The following is an 18436-nucleotide window of genomic DNA, read 5'->3' on the forward strand; positions in this document are numbered from 1 at the left end:
TGAGGGAAAGGGCACTACCCCACAAGGGAACAGAAGTTACAATGAAGCGGGAACTCGGATGAAGCAGAAGCCACTGAGATGCCACAACTCAGAAGCAGTAGAAACTCTGAACAGACCAAGAAATGATACCGAGAGTGGATGGTGAGGAAAGCTGGCTGGCCACAGACAGAGAAGCAGAGAGGAAGAGAAAAACTGAATCCCGTTCAGTGGCAGAGCCTCAGGGGCCACAGCCTAAGCCTCCTCGAGGTCCAGCTCCGCTACAGTCTGTGCGCCCCTGGGAAATCGGCTCCCTACTGGTCTGTACGCCGCACTGCACACACACAAAACCCCACTCCTCCTGGAAACCGGAGCTGTCCTGTGTAATACGCTATTTTTTTCCAACAATAGAAGATAGTTGGATTATGACCTCCTAGTTCCTGACTCCTGGTCCAGAGCTCATCCCACTGCCCCAGATGGAGATGGGCCAGTCACAGCCTCTGTCACAGGTGGCAGGCGTTGGCACCTTCTTCTGCAGACACCGGCTGGAATTCCGGTGGGGTCACAGATTGGTGATCTGAAGGCCAGCCTACAGGCAGGTTGGTGTGGAGGGCTCAGTGATTCCCTGAGGCTGAATCTGAATGCCTAGAGCCAGTTTTGCCTCAGTTCCCCCACCACTTGCTATCCATTTAAACCCAGCTTGAGGTTTTCATCTCCGGGCCCGTAGGCAACTGACTTGCAACTCCTGCTTTGGGCCCAGAGTTTTTCTGGGCAAAGTCGAGGCTACTGTATAGGTACTTATATGACTAAAGAAAATATTAATAGATGTCCGCAAACCTCTTATTGAAGAAATTAAAAACATTTTATTTGTGGACACAAATTTGAATTTCATGCCACGTTCACGAGTCATGAAATATTTTTCTTTTGATTCTTTTCAACCATTTTAAGAATGTGAAAGCCCTTATTCTTAGCTCACAGGCTGTATAAGCACAGCCAGCCAGCTGGATTTGGCCCATGGACTATAATTGCTAATCCCTGCCCTGGACTGTCACCTCTGGCAGCACTGAGTACCCAGACATGGTAAATGCTCAGACAGGGCAAGGGAAGAAGCAGCACCGCGTGATTCGTACAATAGGGCTGTCAGTCCCAGGAGGGCCCCACCTTCAGGCCACTGATTACCACGCTCCAGGCACCGATACCCCAGCCTTGCCCACCTTACCTTTAAAGTCAAACCACCACTTGAGAGATGGCTTTTGGGATGGGAAGAAGAACAAGATGGTGACAATGGACACGCCAGTGACAGCATCAGAAATAAACCTACAATGACAAGGCCCCAAAGCATGTGACCCTGGGCATCTCAGCAGGCCAAGGTTTGGCAGATTTGCAAATGAGGATTTGTCGAAGGGAATTAGGCCCACCGTGAAGCGAACATTGTCGGAGGCCACCGGATTCTGTTCTGCACTGCAATCAGCAGGGATGCAACCACCCATGGATGCAGAAGCTCTTTATCCACTGCTCTCTGGGGCATTTAGACTCTGCTTGAGCCAAACAAATGTTTATCCTCCCATTTCAAGGACCCTAGGAAGAGGGACTTGATCAAAGAGGGGAGAATCTGAGAGCCACAGAAGGTTGGGGTCTCTGGTACCCCCATGCGTCACCATAACCGGGGCTCCTGTAACAGTCCTGTATGTATTTGTTCAGCTCCTGCTTGCATTCCTCCTGGGATGGGCAGCTTAGTACATGGAGAGGCAGCCCATTCACACCAGCAGAGCTCAGATGGAGCCCACCTCATAGCCCCTCAAAACCTCACTACCACCTTCCAAGGATCCACAACATGTCCTATGGAGACATTAAGCCCACAGAAGTCTCAGAAACAGCCCTTGAGGGCAGGCATCTTCCATTTCAGATGAGGAATCTGAGGCTCAAAGAGCAATAGCAACTTGCTCAGGGCCAGACCATAGTCTGTAGAGGAGATGGCCTTGAACTCAGATATATCTGGCTCCAAGTTCAATGAGGCACAGAGCCAAGTGCCAACAAAAGGGCCTTCAGCCCACATATTTGGGACTAAGAGTATTCAAACAGCCAAGAAACTGGAAAAGATGGTCAATATCACTGTAATAGAGAAATACAGATCAAAACACATGCTAACAGACAGGCAAAACGTGAAGAGGGTCATAATATCTAATGAGGATGTTGAGAAACACATGCTGGCAATATATTTCAAAACTTTACATGTGAATACCCCTTAATCCAGCTGTTGTACCTCTAGGAATTTATCCTCAGGAAATAACTGGGCTCTTGTACACAGATTATGTACTGGGATGTTCATTATTGATAAGATTAGAAAAAAATGGAGGATTTTTAGTAGGGACATGTTTAAATACACTGTGTATTACAATATATATAATGAAATACCCCTCAGCTGTTCAAAAAAAGGATAAAAGATATTATCAATTGTTACATTTGACATGGAAATACAACCAAGTTACCTTGTAAATTTAAAAAAAAAAGCAAGTTTTTATCTGCAGTATTGGACACGATCCAAAAAGGATTTAATTGGTTAAATTAAGATGCGCCCATTCTATAGACTACAATGCACTGTTTAAAAAGAATGAAGTGGGTCAGAAATAGCAGGTTGTCTATGATCGTATTATTGTATTTTCCAATTTTTTGTTATATGTAAACATATATGTATGTGTGTATATATTAATATGGGTTGTGTGTGTGTATCTGAAATGTTATACACCAAACTGTTAATTGTGATAATCTCTGGGGAATGAAGGAAAACTAACTTTTACTTTTTCAATTTAGCATTGTTTGAGTTTTTATAATGAGCATAATTTTGTAACTAAACAACAAAGAAAAAAGCGGATCACAAATACTATGTTTCATGTATATGTATAACTGAATCACTTTGCTGTACACCTGAAACTATCACAACATTGTTAATCAACTCTACTCCAATATACAATAAAAAGTTAAAAAAAACAACAAATACTATGTTTACTGTAATCACATTTCTGTTTAAAAAATTCTTGTGTTTGCTAGGCTTCTTTTTAGTGAGTTTGCATGTGTTTTAAAATTAGTTGTATTGAGGTATAATTAACATGCCATAAAATGCACCCATTTTAAGGATATAGTTCAATGAGTTTTGACTAATGTATACGGTCCTATAACCACCAATGCGATCACGATGTAGAACAGTTCCCAGACAGGCATTTTTTAAGTCAGAAAAAAGACATACATCAGAACTGCAGACTGAGGTTCTAAGTGATTTTCACTATTGTTGGAATGTTTATAACACCAGATTTCATTTGAAAAAAAACCCAAAGTACCTACATTTTGGAAAAATAAAAGAATGGTAATAAGAGCCACTTCTTTTGGCTCCATGATATTATATTGTTTCTTCCTCTTAAGAACCCTCATGAAACGTGTATCCCCCATTTTACCAGGGGTGGGGGGAGTGTGAGGCTCAGAGGGTGAAGTGTGTAGGGCTGCTGTATCCAGTATGGTCACCATGAGCCACATGTGTCTATTGGACACTTGAAATGTGACAAGACTAAATGTGGCAAGTGTAAAACACACATCAGATTTTGAAGATTTAGTGTGGAAAAAATGATGTAAAATAGCTCAACAATAATTTATTATATGGATTACATATTGAAATGATATAGTGTTAAATAAAATACATTATTCAAATTAATTTCATCTGTCTGGTTTTTTTTTACTTTTTTATGTGACTACTAAAATATTTAAAATCACATTTGTGGTTCACATAACATCTCTATTGGATGGTGCCGATCAAAATCATCAGAGCTCACCAAATCCAGAGGACGTATCTTCCATCTAATCGTGTTCTAACTCACACCAGAATTTGACACATTTGCCCACTCACTCTTTCCTTAAACACTCCCCTCTCTTGACCTGCGCTAGTCCGTTGCTCCAGTGTTTTCCCCCTACCTCGCAGACTGCTTCTTCTCCATTTTCTCTAATGGGATCATTCTCTACCCAGCTCCTAAACGTTGGGGTTCCTCAGAGTCTTCTCTACGCTCCCATATGCTTTCCCTGGCTGAGCCCATCAATTCCTAGGGATTTAAATTGGAAATTTATATGGTGACCCCCGGATTTATATCTTCAACCTGACTCCTCTGAGCTTCAGGCTTGTGCATCTAACTACCCTTTGCAGTATTTGAAAGGCATTCTAGACTTGACACGTCTAAAGCAACTGCAAAATGGAATTGTTGATAAGCCACCCCCAACCCCCTAAAGAAATGTTATTCTCCAACTACCCACCTATGCAGGTACTCCTTTCCCTCATGCCCCCAAATCCCACCCAGTAGCAAGTCCTATCATTTCCAACTTTGAAATATATCTTGTCTGCTCCATCTCCATTGCCCCCACTTTCATTCAAGCCATCGAAGCTTTCATCCTCAACCAGGGTTCAGTAAACATCTCCTATAAAGGGCACACAATACGAAAACAGCCACAGACAATACGTAAATGAATAGGTGTGGCTGTGTTCCAATAAAACTTTATTTGTAGATACTGAAATTTGAATTTCATATAACGTTCATGTGCCACAAAATGTTTCCCCTAGCCACTTAAAAACATTAAAAAAAAATTCAAAAACAAGCGGTGGACCAGATTTGGTCCATGAGCCTTGGTTTGACGACCGCTGGGGTCATCTAGGTGGTGCTATAGCTCCTAACTGTTCTCCCCACCTATATTTTGCCCCCACTATCCATTCCCTAATAAATACAGCTAACATGTGACTGAGCTCTTTCTAGGTGCCAGTCTAATCACTTGACATGTATTAACTCACTGCTCCTTAGAACAATTCAGTGAGAATTGGACTATTTACAATACCATTTTACAGATGAGAACGCTGAGGCACAGAGAGATTAAGTACCTTAAAACCCTCCAATAGCTTGCTACTGATCTCCCATTAAAAAAAAAAAAAAAAAAAAAACAAGACCAAAACTCTTAGCATATCCAACAAGGCCCTTCATGGTCTGGTCCTCACCTGCCCTTCCAGTCACATGTCTGCCAATTTTCCTCCCTCCCACCAGGCCCTGGTTACACTGGGCTTCTTTCAGTTCTTCAAATGTTGATTTCCACCTCAGGCTTTTAGTAGATATTCCCAGTGTGTCTCTAATTTTTACTCTTCCTAAACTTTGGTTCTTTCCAGAACCTATCCAAAGTCAATGCCCCCCAGTCCATTCTTTGAGAGTATAACCCTCTCACTCCTTCTTTCACAGCACTCATTACAATCTGCAGTTATTTTGTTGTCTATTTGTTTTCATCTCTGTCCCCAGCTGCTGGCATAATGTTTAACAAAAAATAGGTGCTCGATAAAAGTTGTTTGAGTGAATGAATGAATGAATGACGTGTTCAGGGTTGCACAGTTTGTAAGTGGCGGAGCTGGCATTCGAACCCAGTTCTGTCTGATTCCAAAGGCAAAGCTCTTAACACAGGAGATGCTAAACGTTTCATCATCCAAACCTAAACTCTTTTGAGGGCAAAAGAAGGAACTGTTAATAATTACATGGGATGAGAGGTGGAAACCTAGCCCAGTTCTCCCCAGCTACACTGCCTCCTCAGCTCCGGCGGCCCAGCCCCGAGTCTTCCCTGTTGGACTCCATCCCATGGGTCCCCAGAGTCTCACCCAGGGGTGAAGAGGCTGGCCCAGCCAGGGATGAACTTCGGGTCCCGGGAGAAGAGGAGGATGGCGAATATGCAGAAAAGGATGAACACGGCCTGTTCGGCAAACCTGTGGCGCAGAGATGCAGACACCATTGTGACCGTGGACTGTGGCTGGACCACAGCACAGGAAGCTCTCAGGCAGGGGCCTACTGGGTGTGACTGGGCCAGGCCCTACCTCTGAAAGCTGGAAGTAGTTCACTCCCCAGGTGGTCCCGAGAGTGAGGGGAGTGGTGTCCCAGGTGTAAGTGATTCCTTTCCTGGGGCTCCCATGCTGCCCTAGGATCCTTCCTGAGCATCAGGCACCCCTCCCCACAAACCATTCATATCACTCCCGCTGGGAATTTCCCATAGTCCTAGGGACAATCCAGAGAGAGAAAGAAGTGAAACAGAGACAGAGTCAGAAAAGCAGAGAGAAAGGAAACTGACAGAAACAGAGAGGTAGGCAAAGAGAGAGGAACAGCCATACATACAGAGGGGGACAGACACAGAGAGGGACAGACATGGAGAGAGCGGTAGACAGAGGCAGAAAGAGAGAATCCCTAAATGTTGCAGCAAATATCTACCCAATGTGCCCATTTCACAGATCAGGGAGCAGGGCCCAGAGAGGGTTAGTGCCTTGCCCAAGGCTACACAAAAAATTAGTGGCAGAGTCAGACCTTGTGTGAAGGCCTGCTAACTCTTAGTTATTTTCACTACGTGAGAAATATGCACGAAACAAGCTTCTGGAAGCCACCCAAGGCAGCATCTGGTATTCCATGAACCAGGAAGGAAAGTGTGCATTAGGCGGGAAGGTGACAGGTTCCCCCTCCAAGTTCAACCTGAGAAGCTTACTGGTCCTCAGGGTATCTACCCCAGCGACAGGGCAAGAGCTGATTGTGTAAGTCATCTCCCTACCCTCCATCTCTAGGCTCCCAGGCCGTTGGTCCTGAAATCCCCTTGGGACTCAGTCTCCAAGGGGGTCAGGGATTAAGTCAAGAGGTAGCTGTCTTGAAAGTCTAGTACCTGGCTCTCTCCCCACCCTGAGAACCCCTGTGCCACGTACTTGATGGGCCCCAGGTTCTGGAATTCCTCCTGAATCATGGCTCGAGCCCTACTTTCTGCATCACTTCTGATCTCAGATTTCTTCTTCCTCCAGCCCCTGAAACAGAAAGTGGGGAGGTTAGGAGCGGCCACTGCAGTCTAACTGGCGTCTCATCTACCCCACCACCATCTGGCCAGGTCTCACTATCTCTGTTTTGGAGACTCTGCAACAGCCTGCTGAGTGGTCGGCCTGCCTCTATGTTCCCTTTCTAAAATCTGTTCTGCCCACCTATAGCCTGGATAGTCTTCTAAAAATGTGAATCTGATCATATGGCTTCCAGGCTTAAAATCCTTTAGGGGGCCAAACAGACTCATGAATAAACAGATAAACCAAGGAAATAAAATAGAAAGTCCAGTAATAGACAAAACCATAAATGGGGATTCAATCTATGATAAAGTTGGTATCCCAGCTTGGTGTAGAAAAGATGATCTGTTCAGTCATTGATGTTAGACCTACAGATCAATGGAATCAAACTGAGAGTCCAGAAATAAACCCACATTTCTATGGTCAATTGATTTTTGATAAGGGTACCAACACCATTCAATGGGGAAAGAATAGTCTTTCAACAAATGGTGTTAAGACAACTGGATAGCCACATGCAAAAAGATGAGCATGGACCCCTACCTCATACCACATACAAAATTTAACTCAAAATGGATCAAAGACCTAAATAGAAGAAGAGCTAGACCTGTAACATTTTTTCGAAGAAAACATAAGGGTAAATTTTCATGGCTTCAGATTAGGCAAATATTTCTTAGACGTGATACGAAAAGCAGAAGCAACCAAAAATAGATAAATTGACTTCATTAAAATTAAAAACGTTTGTGTGTCAGTAAATGGTATCAGGACAACTGGATGGCCATCTGGAACAAAAAAAAAAAGTTGGATCCAAACCTGTACCCCAAGGTTGGATCCTTACACTGCACCCTAAGGATAAGCTCCAAATAGATAAAAAATTTAAACATAAAAAATATTAAAATACTAGAAGAAAACATGGGATTATTCTTTTATAACTCCTATAATGGAAAGACCTTTCTAACTGTAATTGAAAATTCAGAAGACACATAAGAAAAGATTGATAAATTCATCTACATAAAATGTTTCTAAAAAATTCTGCATGGAAGAAAGCACTATAATCAAAGTAAAAAATCAGGAAAAAATATTTGCAACTCATACTCAAAATAAGCACTAATCTTTCAATATAGAAAGAGTACTCGAAATCAATAAAACCAAGACTAACAATCAATTTTTTAAATGTACAAAAGATATAAACACACAGTTTAACAATTCACAGGAAAGGAAATACCAGGGTCTCCCATGAATATATGAAAAGTTTTCATATTGTTCCTCAATATGAAAAGTTTCTCAAAATTACTTCTAAAATAAACGCAAATTATTTTTCTCTTATCAGATTGGCAAAAATCCACTTTGCTGCATGGAAACAGACACTTTCATACATTGTAAATGGGGGAACTAATTAGTGCAATTCCTATGGAGAACGACTGGACAATATCTATTAAAATAAAGTGTTTATTCTCTGAGCCAGAAATCCCTCCTATGGGGCTTCCCTGGTGGTGCAGTGGTTGAGAATCCGCCTGCCAGTGCAGGGGACACGGGTTTGAGCCCTGGTCCGGGAAGATCCCCCAAGCCGCGGAGCAGCTAAGCCTGTGCGCCACAACTACTGAGCCTGCGCTCTAGAGCCCGTGAGCCACAACTACTGAACCTGCATGCCACAACTACTGAAGCTCACACACCTAGAGCCCGTGCTCCGCAACAAGAGAAGCCACCCCAATGAGAAGCCCGCACACCACAACGAAGAGTAGCCCCTGGTCGACGCAACTAGAGGAAAGCCCGCGCTCAGCAACAAAGACCCAATGCAGCCAAAAATAAATAAATTAATTAATTAAAAAAAAAAAGAAATCCCTCCTATGGAAATCTACCTTACAAAAATACCTGTTACTATACAAAATGGTATCTGTCAGGGAGACCAGTCACCAGAAAATATATAGTATCTGCTTGTATTTGCTTATGGAAACTCTGGAAGATTACCCGAGAAACCAATAAAAGTGGATACCTGTTTGGGAGGGATGTACTGGGTGACTGGGTAATCGAAGGCATGGCTGGGAAGAATTCTCACTGCATACCTCTTTGTATTGTTTTTGATTTTTGAACCGTGTGTATGTGTTGCTTATCCAAATTAAAAAAATAAATGCTTTTTAAAAACCTCACAACGGTTCTTTTTTGTGAAGATCCACGTCCCACAAGGCCCTCAGTGATCTAACCCAGGGTTTGTCAGTCTGGGAGCTCTTGACAATATTGGGGCAGGATCATTCTTTGTTGTGAGGTGGGATAATTCTTTGGTGTAGGGGGCTGACTTGTATGTTGTAGAATGTTTCGCAGCACCTCCGGCCTCTACCCCATGGACCCCAGGAGTACTTCCTTGGCTGTGACAAGCAAAATGTCTCCAGACGTTGCCAAAAGTCCCTGGGTCGGGGTGCGGTGGGGGGCGTAAAATCATGCCCAGTTGATCATTTTGCCTCATCGCCCACAAATCTCCCGCACACCCCGAACTCAGTCCCTTTAACCTTTTTTCATTTGCAGAAGACCCCTTGCTACCTCTGGCCTGGGGGCCTTTGCACTCATTGCTCTATCTGCCCGGAATGCTCTTCATCACCCCTATCTCCCTCTCCCCTTTACTGAGTTAATCTATTCACTCTTCCTATTCCTGCTCCAAACGCACTTTCCCAAGGAAGCTCTCCTGCCCTCCCAGTAAGGTGAGAGCCCTCTAGCGTGCACCATCAGATCTCACCATCCATTTCCCTCCCAGCACTAATCATGACTGGTATTTCTGCTTTGATTAGTTGTTCACTGTCTGTCTCCCCCGACCTAGACTGCAAGCTCCCCAAGGGCAGGAGTGCCTCAGCCTTGCCCAGGGGCTGCATCCTCAGCACCTGTGTGACAGCTTCAGGCACGTAGCAGATGCTCGGTGGATACTTGCTGAAGGAAGGTGGTGTCATGGCATTAGCCGGAACCTTTCCTGCTACCCACCCAGAAACACCTCTCTCACTGGGCTTCCCTCCACCTACATTTCCTTCATCACAGCCTCCTCCGAGACCGAGTATTGCAGATGTCCAAGGAACAGGCAGACAGGAGAAAGGGGCTCTGTTTCAGGCTCAGCACTGGGCAGTTTTCGCACTCTCCCTCATTTAGACTTTATTTTAGGTGTAGCTCATTATTATCCCCCATCTACAAGTGAAGAAATTAAAGAACTAAAGGCTCAGGGAGGTGACAGAGTTGCTCAAGGTCATGCAGAACCATGATGTGAACTCTGGTTTATCTGAGTCCAATGTCTGGGCTTGCTTCTCTCGGCTAAGCTGGGCTTTGAACCCTGAGTTTCTGCTCTGAGGGATCAAGGAACACCACGATCAGAGCCTTTCTAGTCTCAAGGTGTTTTCACATCTCTTTGATCCAGAGTAGCTCTTACTGGTCCCATTTTACAGATGAGAAAAATTAAGGCCCAGAGAGGTGAGGGGACTGAATCAGAGAATGACTTTATGACATGCCTGCTACCCCAGCCCTGAGCTGCAGCTCCTATTTTAGTATTCCCCAAACTCCAGGCATTCATAACCTACTTTCACAAACGTTCGTATAGCCACATACCACGGGGCTCGTGTTTCCTTAACATTTTCCTCCAACTAGACTCAGCATTTTAATTAAAGAAATGTATTTAAATGGAAAAATTTCTATCGCTCCCATACGTAGAAAACAAGAATCACTTGTCATACATAGAAAGTACCCACAGGGCTTCCCTGGTGGCGCAGTGGTTGAGAGTCCGCCTGCCGATGCAGGGGACACGGGTTCGTGCCCCGGTCCGGGAAGATCCCTCATGCCACGGAGCGGCTGGGCCCGTGAGCCATGGCCGCTGAGCCGGCGCGTCCGGAGCCTGTGCTCCGCAACGGGAGAGGCCGCAGCAGTGAGAGGCCCGCGTACCGCAAAAAAAAAAAAAAAAAAAGAGTACCCACAAAAATAAAGACATGAAAGCAAAGCAAAATGGCTAGATACCACTGCTGGCTTTAGTCTCTGGGCCTGAGGCTTGCTCTTTCTTTTTTAAAAGGCTAATTTGGAAAGGTTAGAGAGTTAAAGTTTTTCCTCACCCTACTGAGACTTTCTCCCCAGCATAAGCAGATCGATTCTACATGAGTCGATAAAGGAATATTTTTCTCACTGTCTGAGTCAATGTTATTTGATACCTTGTCCTCATGACCCCCCAGACTCTCTCCTGTACTGAGGTCCTGTGAAATGGGAAACGCTACACACCTGCTCCTCTGATATGAGTGTGTACCTTACTTAAGTAACAACACTGTTAGTAATTATTGATGGTGAGCGACATTCACTGCGGGCCTGGGCTTAGCAGGCGAGTTCCCACAGCACCTGTAATCCCCACATCCCTGGGAGGCGAGGAGGACTACAGGCGCCACATCTGACATGAAACTGTAACGACTTAGGACGGCCACTCGCTACCGAGCACGGTTCATCCCGCCGCAAAGCTCAGGTGAAACACCAGGGTACCTCAGGGTTATCCCTCCATACAGGAAGGAGATCCAGAGCCAGCCCACCAACAGGAACATCAGCATAAGAGGGAAGGCGAAGACGAACCAGGAGCCGAAATTCACCACGTCGCACTGCGGGAAGAAACTGGAGAAAAGAGGGAGGTGAGAGCCCGCTGAGGTCAGCCACGTCGACGGATGCACGTATACTTACAGACGAAAACTAAAGGAAGTATGCTAAATATTAACAGTGGGATTGAACGTCGTTCAAATTTTTTTTCTGTATTTTCTGAGTGTTCTATAATGTGTCTATATCGTGCATGATCAGAATAAACTCATAAAATGTATTTGGGGAGCAAAGGCCAAGGAGAACATTCAGGGCAGCCATTTCCCTGTCTCCCCAGGTTCCCCGATGGGGATTCAGAACCCCATATTAACCCCATATTCCTTTCAAATACCTCCTTCCTGACCAGAAGGTCCTCGCTCGTGCAATTAAATGTTGTATATGATTTGCATGTAGTTTGCGTGCACTTTACTCAAAATCCTTCACGTTTGATACTTTTACTTACAGCTCCAGCATTTTCCCCCTAATTTCTTTTCAAGTCGGAACAAAGGCTTGCTCACATCAGAGCAGACAGGCAGCCTAAAAACCCTCTGGTAGCAAATGCCCTCCCATTCTCCCCAACCCCCAACTCAGGACCAGCCCCTGAGGCCCCCAGAGTCCACGTCTTTCCTGTCCAGCCCTGGGGATGTGCTCCAGCAAGAACTAATACCCAAGACTCTGCTTTGTCCTCCCAGTCAACTGTCCCTTTGCCGGCACTTCCTGCTAAGGGAGGAGACTAAAGGGTCAGCCCGGATCGTCCCTACATCTGAAGCAGGGCCATCTCGGCTTCTGGTTTTCCAGTCTCACAGCCAAGTCTTGCTCAAAGAATGGAGACGAAAAGACACCGAAGGTTTGCAGTGGGCTGAAATCAATTGGGGAAATACTGCTACCTCCTGAATCAGAATCTCTGCAAATGAGATCCAAGCATATTTTTTTCACCTTCCCTGGAGACTCTAAAGTGCACCCATGGCTCAGAATCAGTGTTTTTCATCATACTCTTAAAATCAAAGGATTTGAGAACCTGAGAATATGGTGCAGGGTTAAGGTTTTAAAATTGGTTCATGAGGTAAGACATGGGCGTACTTAAGTTTTCTCATGAAAATAACTTTGACTACCCGCAAGTACAGTATTGATTTATGTACACCAAGCCCGCTCTCAGGAAGACCAACCGAACCAGCTTTCCCTCCATCATCCCAGTAAGTCCTTGATTCTTTGGTTGAATACCAGATAAAGAAGCTGGCCAGCACGTGTGGCCATGTTGAATATCAAATAGTTTTGTTGCTGTTTGTTTGTCAAATACTTACAATCATAGATTAAATGCATCTCCACTGCAATGAAATCTTAAGAAACCCCACGTCTCAGAATCCTGGAATCTGAAAATACTTAGAATCTTGAAGGATTCTAAGGATTTTTTAAATCTTCAGACTAAGAGGTTTGGAATAATGGAATCAACGACAAGCCACCTTGTCAAATCCTTCTCTGATTCTCATGCCCTGACAGATGGCCACCCAGCCTCTGCTTGAACAGTTTCAGCGATGGGGAGATTTCACTTCTTGGCAGAATCCGCTCCACTGCTGGCCCGTGTGGCTGGTTGCAAAGCTTCTCACGGCACATCACAGCCACACACCAACACCTCCCACTGGGGTTGGTTTTAGAAGGAGATGTCATATCGTGTCACCCCTCGGCTCTCAGCTCTCCTCTGACTCCCCATCTCACTTTTAGGAAGAGCCGCGTCCTTACAGTTGTTGCCTTAGTCTGGCCTCTTCTTACCTTATCCCCTTCTGAACCCCAGCCTGGCTGGGCTTTGTGCTGTTCCCCAGGACAGTCCCACCTTTGTACAAGCTATTCCCTCTGTCTGGGTTGCTCTTCCCTCTTGTGTCCACAGAGTTCATCCCCTCACTTCCAGGTCTCTGCTCAAATGTCACCATATCAGAGAGATCACACAACCATGACCAACCTACATAAAACAGCATCACTCCTGTCACCTCTACTCCATTATCCTGCATTATTTCATAACTTGTCACACCAACATATTATATATTCCTTTGCTTTTTCCTGTATTGCTTGTCTCTCCCACCAGAATGGAAGTGCCCCAGAGTAAGGACTTTGCTGGGGTTTGTGCATCGCTGGGTCCCCGGAGCCTGGCCAATAGAAGACATTCAACAGACACCCCTGAATGTTGGATGAAGGAGGAGGAGAAGAATAGAAGGAACAGAAACCCCAGTGCTGGGGAGTGGGTGGGGCGCTGGCTTTTACCTCTTGAGCTGGCCAAGCAGGATGAGGTTGGGGGCTGTGCCTGTGAGGGTGGCGGTGCCCCCGATGCTGGCCGAGTAGGGGATGGAGATGAGGAAGCCCTTCCAGATGTTCCTGCGATATTCCTCCTCCTTCTTAGAGTTAGCCTGGAGATCCGTTGGAGCCTCCACCTCCTCAGGACAGTCTTTGCTTTAAACAAATCCAAAGAGAAGCCATTCAGAAGACACTCAGAATTCCTGGCCTTATGGGGAAACACACTGCCCAGGACGGGAGAGCTAAGTGAACTTTCCAGAAGGCAATTGGCACAGGCTCCAAAAACCTCTAAAAATGTGCAACCCTTCAGCTTAAGTGTTCTACTCTAAGAAGTTGTCCTAAAGTAATAATTGGTATTAAATATAATTTAAATGGAAAACAACCTAAACATCCATCAAAAAGGGATTGGCTAAAAAAGATGATCCTCTTTCTGGATGGAATACCAACGCAGCTATTAAAAATGGTGATGTAGATGGGTGTCTATTAAAATGGAAGATGTCCATTATATAAAGTGAAAAGGTAGGAAACAGCACCACTTAGTTTTTTATTTTAAAAATATGCACATATTTCATGAATATATGAATATTAATAAACGTCTAGAATGGTATACACAAAGTTGTTTTGGTGCCTTTCTTGGGGACGGAATTATGGATTTTTTCCCTCGTTTAGTTTTTATTTGTACTATCTGGGTTATTTTCCTGGTATAGTTGAGGAGTTTGGGGAAAAAATAAAATTAAGAATTGTTAATTATATGGTTAAAAGATAATGATGTTGACACAAATTTATTGAGGTGAAAAGATGTCCACTACACTCCATTAAGTGAGATGATGCGTTATAAAGTGGCATATGTAGCGTGATCAATTTTTTTAAATACAGAAATGCACTTATGTATATAGAGAGAGATCAAGAAACAGTCTAGAATCGTATTTACTTAACTGTTCTAATCTATCTTTGGGAGTGAGATACTGAGCACATTTTTCTTTTTGTTTAAGAGTTTTTTTTCTTTTTACTTGTGCAATTATAAAATGTTTATAAGCGAATAAAACTAAGAATTGTCCCTGTGTAACAAATCAATTTCTTTTAAAGAATGAAAGATAGTTCAAATATCTTCAGGCCTTAATTACTAACATGAGGGGCCCCTTCTCCAGAGAGCAGTGGGGATGTGATCTGGGTCTGAAAGGAAGACAACGGCTGGAAGCAGCTGGAGACAGATGCCTTGGCCTGACTTTTCAGGGTGAGAGGCCTGGTCAGGAATCTGTGGCCTCCCTCAGACCTGGGGCCCCAACCAGACTGAGCCTCACAGGAGAATGAGAGAGGGAAAGGGCCCTCACGCTCATCTCGTTCACTCCCTCCCTCGTTTGGATGGGAAACGGAGGCCCGGAGTGGGGCTGGGGACTGCATCCAGTGGACACGGAGTTCCAGAGAGTGGGGATCAGCTCTTTTCCAAAAGACTCAGTACAAGCTCTGCATGGGCAGGTGGTTCCCAGGTTGCATGGTAGTGAGTAGCTGGGCCAACTATAGAACCCATATCTCAAAGCTGGACTCAAAGCCCCCAAACAAGGTGCCAGGAAGGAGCGCAGGCCATGGGATAAGATAAACTCAGGTAAAATCAGGTCCCTCCTCTGCTAGAACCCTCCACCAGCTCCCATCTCATTCAAAGTCAAAGCTACCTCAATGGCCGATGAGGTCCCACATGCTCTGCCCCTGTACCATTATCTTCCTGCCACACAAGCAATCTCTCTGACCCCCAGGTCCAGCCACACTGGCTTCCTGGCTGCTTTGAACTCTCAGGACTTTTGCACCTGCTGGTCCTTCTACTGAGAACCCTGTTCCCACAGATCCTTCACCTCCCACAGCCATTTGCTCAAGAATGACTTCCTTAGTGAGGCCTTCCCTGACCACACATTTAAAAACTGCCCTTTACCCCAACCCCATCCCTAGCCTGCTTTCCTGCTTTGTTCTCCTGCATAGCACTCACCAACCTTCTGACACACTATGGATTTTACTGTGTATTTGTTTCTCCGCAAGGGCAGGGTTTTTTTTCTGTTTGTTGCTGTATCCCTGACAGTACCTGGCTCATCGTAAGCTCTCTATAAATATTTGTTGAATGAATGAAACAGACCTGACCGATGCCCAGCAATGCCTTGAGCAAGTCACTTTACTTCCTGCTGTTTGTTTCATCACCATTAAATCGAGATAACAATGCCATTAATAACAAGCATTACCATCCGTACATGGAAGGCCCAGAAACCTGCTTTAGCTACATGTTCTCATTTAATAACAAAACAGCCCTATAAGGTGGGTTCTGATATCATGTCCAGTTGGTAAGTGAAACTAACTGAGGTTCAGAGAGGTTAAGTGACTTGTCCAAATCACAGAGCCGGTAAGCGGCAAAGCCAGGCTTCAAAGCCAGGTCTGCGTGGTTCTAAGCACCCAGATCTTATCCACACTGCCATATACAAAAGACACCAAAGACTAAATGTGCTGTCAGTGTCAAGATACTTCTCAAGTCACACAAGTGCGAAGGGTGTCTCAGGATATTTTTGTCTTTGGAGCCGCTTGGCCTGGTACACCCTCTCCTCCACGACTGTCGAGTGGCTTGTGCCTCCTGTTCTTCTGGTCCCTCCTTCTAGACTCTGCACCTCAGCAGACCTTTAGGGATTTAATGTGCTCCCCTGCCCTTCCCACATTTGCTTTTTTCAAGGAGCCTGGAGCCAAAGCTATAAATGGTGGAAACTTGGGCATTAGGTCATCTGGAGAAAAACTGGGGGGTAGGCGGAGGATTGCTTGGAGCATTGAATTCCTGTTCATCATCTCCTTGGATCAAGCACTGGCTCCTCTGTGAATTTCACCAGGAACTCACTCTTCTGTGCCAGCAATAAATTGCATCTCCGTGGGCACAGTATGCAGGCCGTTTTTCCGCACAGCAGCTAGGAGGAAAGAACACGATGTCTTTAGTGTGATGTAGTAAATGGGACAGGAGTGTCCCATTCTTGTGCAGTCAATCAGAGTGCTTCCTCAGGTCCTGACCTATACTAGTCACTGGATCCAAAAAAAAAAAGATACTCAAAATTCCATCCTCCTGTCCCAGCCATCCCTTTTTGGATTGGAGAGGGCTTCAGGCCCGTGGGCAGGGAGTTCACTGCAAGGCTGCTTGACAACCCATAACTCAAGCCTAGGCTAACCTGAGCTGTCATTGTCAAAGGGATGTTTGGGAAAGACTAGCTGTGAGTGGTAATGGGCCAGCAATGGGATGGGTGACCCCAGTCTGCCATACATTCAAAAAGCATTTATTGAGCACCTACTGTGTACTATTGACTATGAGCTTGGGGTACACAGTGAATAATACAGGACAGTGTCCTTGCTCCCATGAAAGTTATATTCTAGAAAGGGAGACAGACAATAACCAAATAAAGAAAACTTCCAGTTGTGATGAAAGTGACAGAGGAAATGAAACTGGGCAATGTGATGGAAAGTGACTGCAGCGTGGGGAGGAGGAGCAGGGGGACTATTGTGATCAGGTCAACAGAGCAGACATATGAGCTGATGGCACTTGAGCTGAGACCTCAGGATAAAAAGGAGCCAATCATCTGAAGAGCTGTGGGAGGAGGGGTGGGGGCAACAGGAACAGCAAGTGCAAAGGCCTGAAGTGAGAGTGTGTCTGGTGTGTTGGGAAGCAGGAAGGAGATCAGTGGGGCTGGAGCGGCATGAAGGAGGAGGAGAGGTGGGAGAAGTGGCAGGAGTGAGGCGGCAGGAAGTGGTGTGGATCACACAGAGGTCTTGGGGCTCACAGTAAGGACTTTAGCTTCTCCTCTGAGCCAGATGGGAGTGGAGCCAGGGGAGTGTTTGAGCAGAGGAGAGTCAGGACAGGATCTGACTTCGTTTTTAAAGAAGCCCTTGCTTGATAGGCCAGTCTCCCCGCAGGAGCCTTGGAGTGTCATGGAGACAACTGAAGGGATTAAAAGTTTCGGCAGCTGAAACCATCATCAAGAGCAAAAGAATCCATCCCAGGGCATTGGAAGTGTGACTGGTAGCTGAATACACGGGGTTCAGGGTTCAAGTCCTAGCTCCATCACTTGCTCTGCGACCTTAGATCAGTGTGGTTCCCACCTGGGGTCGATTCTGCCTCCAGGGGATATTGGACAATGTCTAGAGACATTGTTGGTTGTTGCAACTGGGATGGGGGGAGTTGGGGTGCTACTGGTATCTAGTGGTCAGAGGTCAGGGATGCTGCTAAACATCTTACAGGATGTAAGTCAGCCCCCACAAGAAAGAATCATCCTACCTAAAATGTCAAATAGGGCCAAAGTTAAGAAACTCTGGCTTAGATAAATCCCTTGATCTCCTTGAACATCTTTAATTCATAAAATGGAAGTAATAATTCCCCTAGGGTTATGAAGAGGATTAAAGAGTTGACTTATTTGCTATGGACAGAATGTTTTCATCACCCCCAAAATTCATATGTTGAAACCTAATCCCTAATGTGATGGTATTAACAGGTGGAGTTTTGGGGAGGTGATTAGGTCATAAGGGAGGAGCCCTCATGAATGGGATTAGTGCCCTTATAAAAGAGACCCCACAGAACTCCCTTGCCTTTTCCACCATGTGAGGACACAGTGAGAAGATGGCTGTCTACAAACCAGAAAAAGGCCCTCAACAGACACCGGATCTGCTGACGCCTTGATCTTGTAATTTGCAGACTCCAGAACTGGGAGAAATAAATACCAGTCTCTGGTATTT

The 18436-nt window shown here is 45.2% G+C and overlaps 1 protein-coding gene across 5 annotated transcripts in view; it reads right to left on the minus strand.

Moving 5' to 3' along the window:
* SLC13A3 (solute carrier family 13 member 3) overlaps positions 1-18436 on the minus strand; it is an 84784-nt gene that overhangs the window by 18145 nt on the left and 48203 nt on the right. For 2 of the 5 annotated variants that reach the window (XM_082857745.1, XM_082857742.1), the window contains exons 4-9: positions 16560-16626; positions 13667-13852; positions 11330-11455; positions 6722-6817; positions 5642-5746; positions 1196-1293 (exon numbers count right to left, since the gene is read on the minus strand). In XM_082857745.1, the coding sequence (XP_082713871.1) occupies positions 1196-1293; positions 5642-5746; positions 6722-6817; positions 11330-11455; positions 13667-13852; positions 16560-16626 (678 nt within the window). The remainder of the gene's footprint in view (positions 1-1195; positions 1294-5641; positions 5747-6721; positions 6818-11329; positions 11456-13666; positions 13853-16559; positions 16627-18436) is intronic. The other 3 variants (XM_082857743.1, XM_082857746.1, XM_082857744.1) reach the window with 3 other exon arrangements.

This window comes from Leucopleurus acutus (genome assembly GCF_964270905.1).
Source record: "Leucopleurus acutus genome assembly, chromosome: 16".
NCBI lineage: Eukaryota > Metazoa > Chordata > Mammalia > Artiodactyla > Delphinidae > Leucopleurus > Leucopleurus acutus.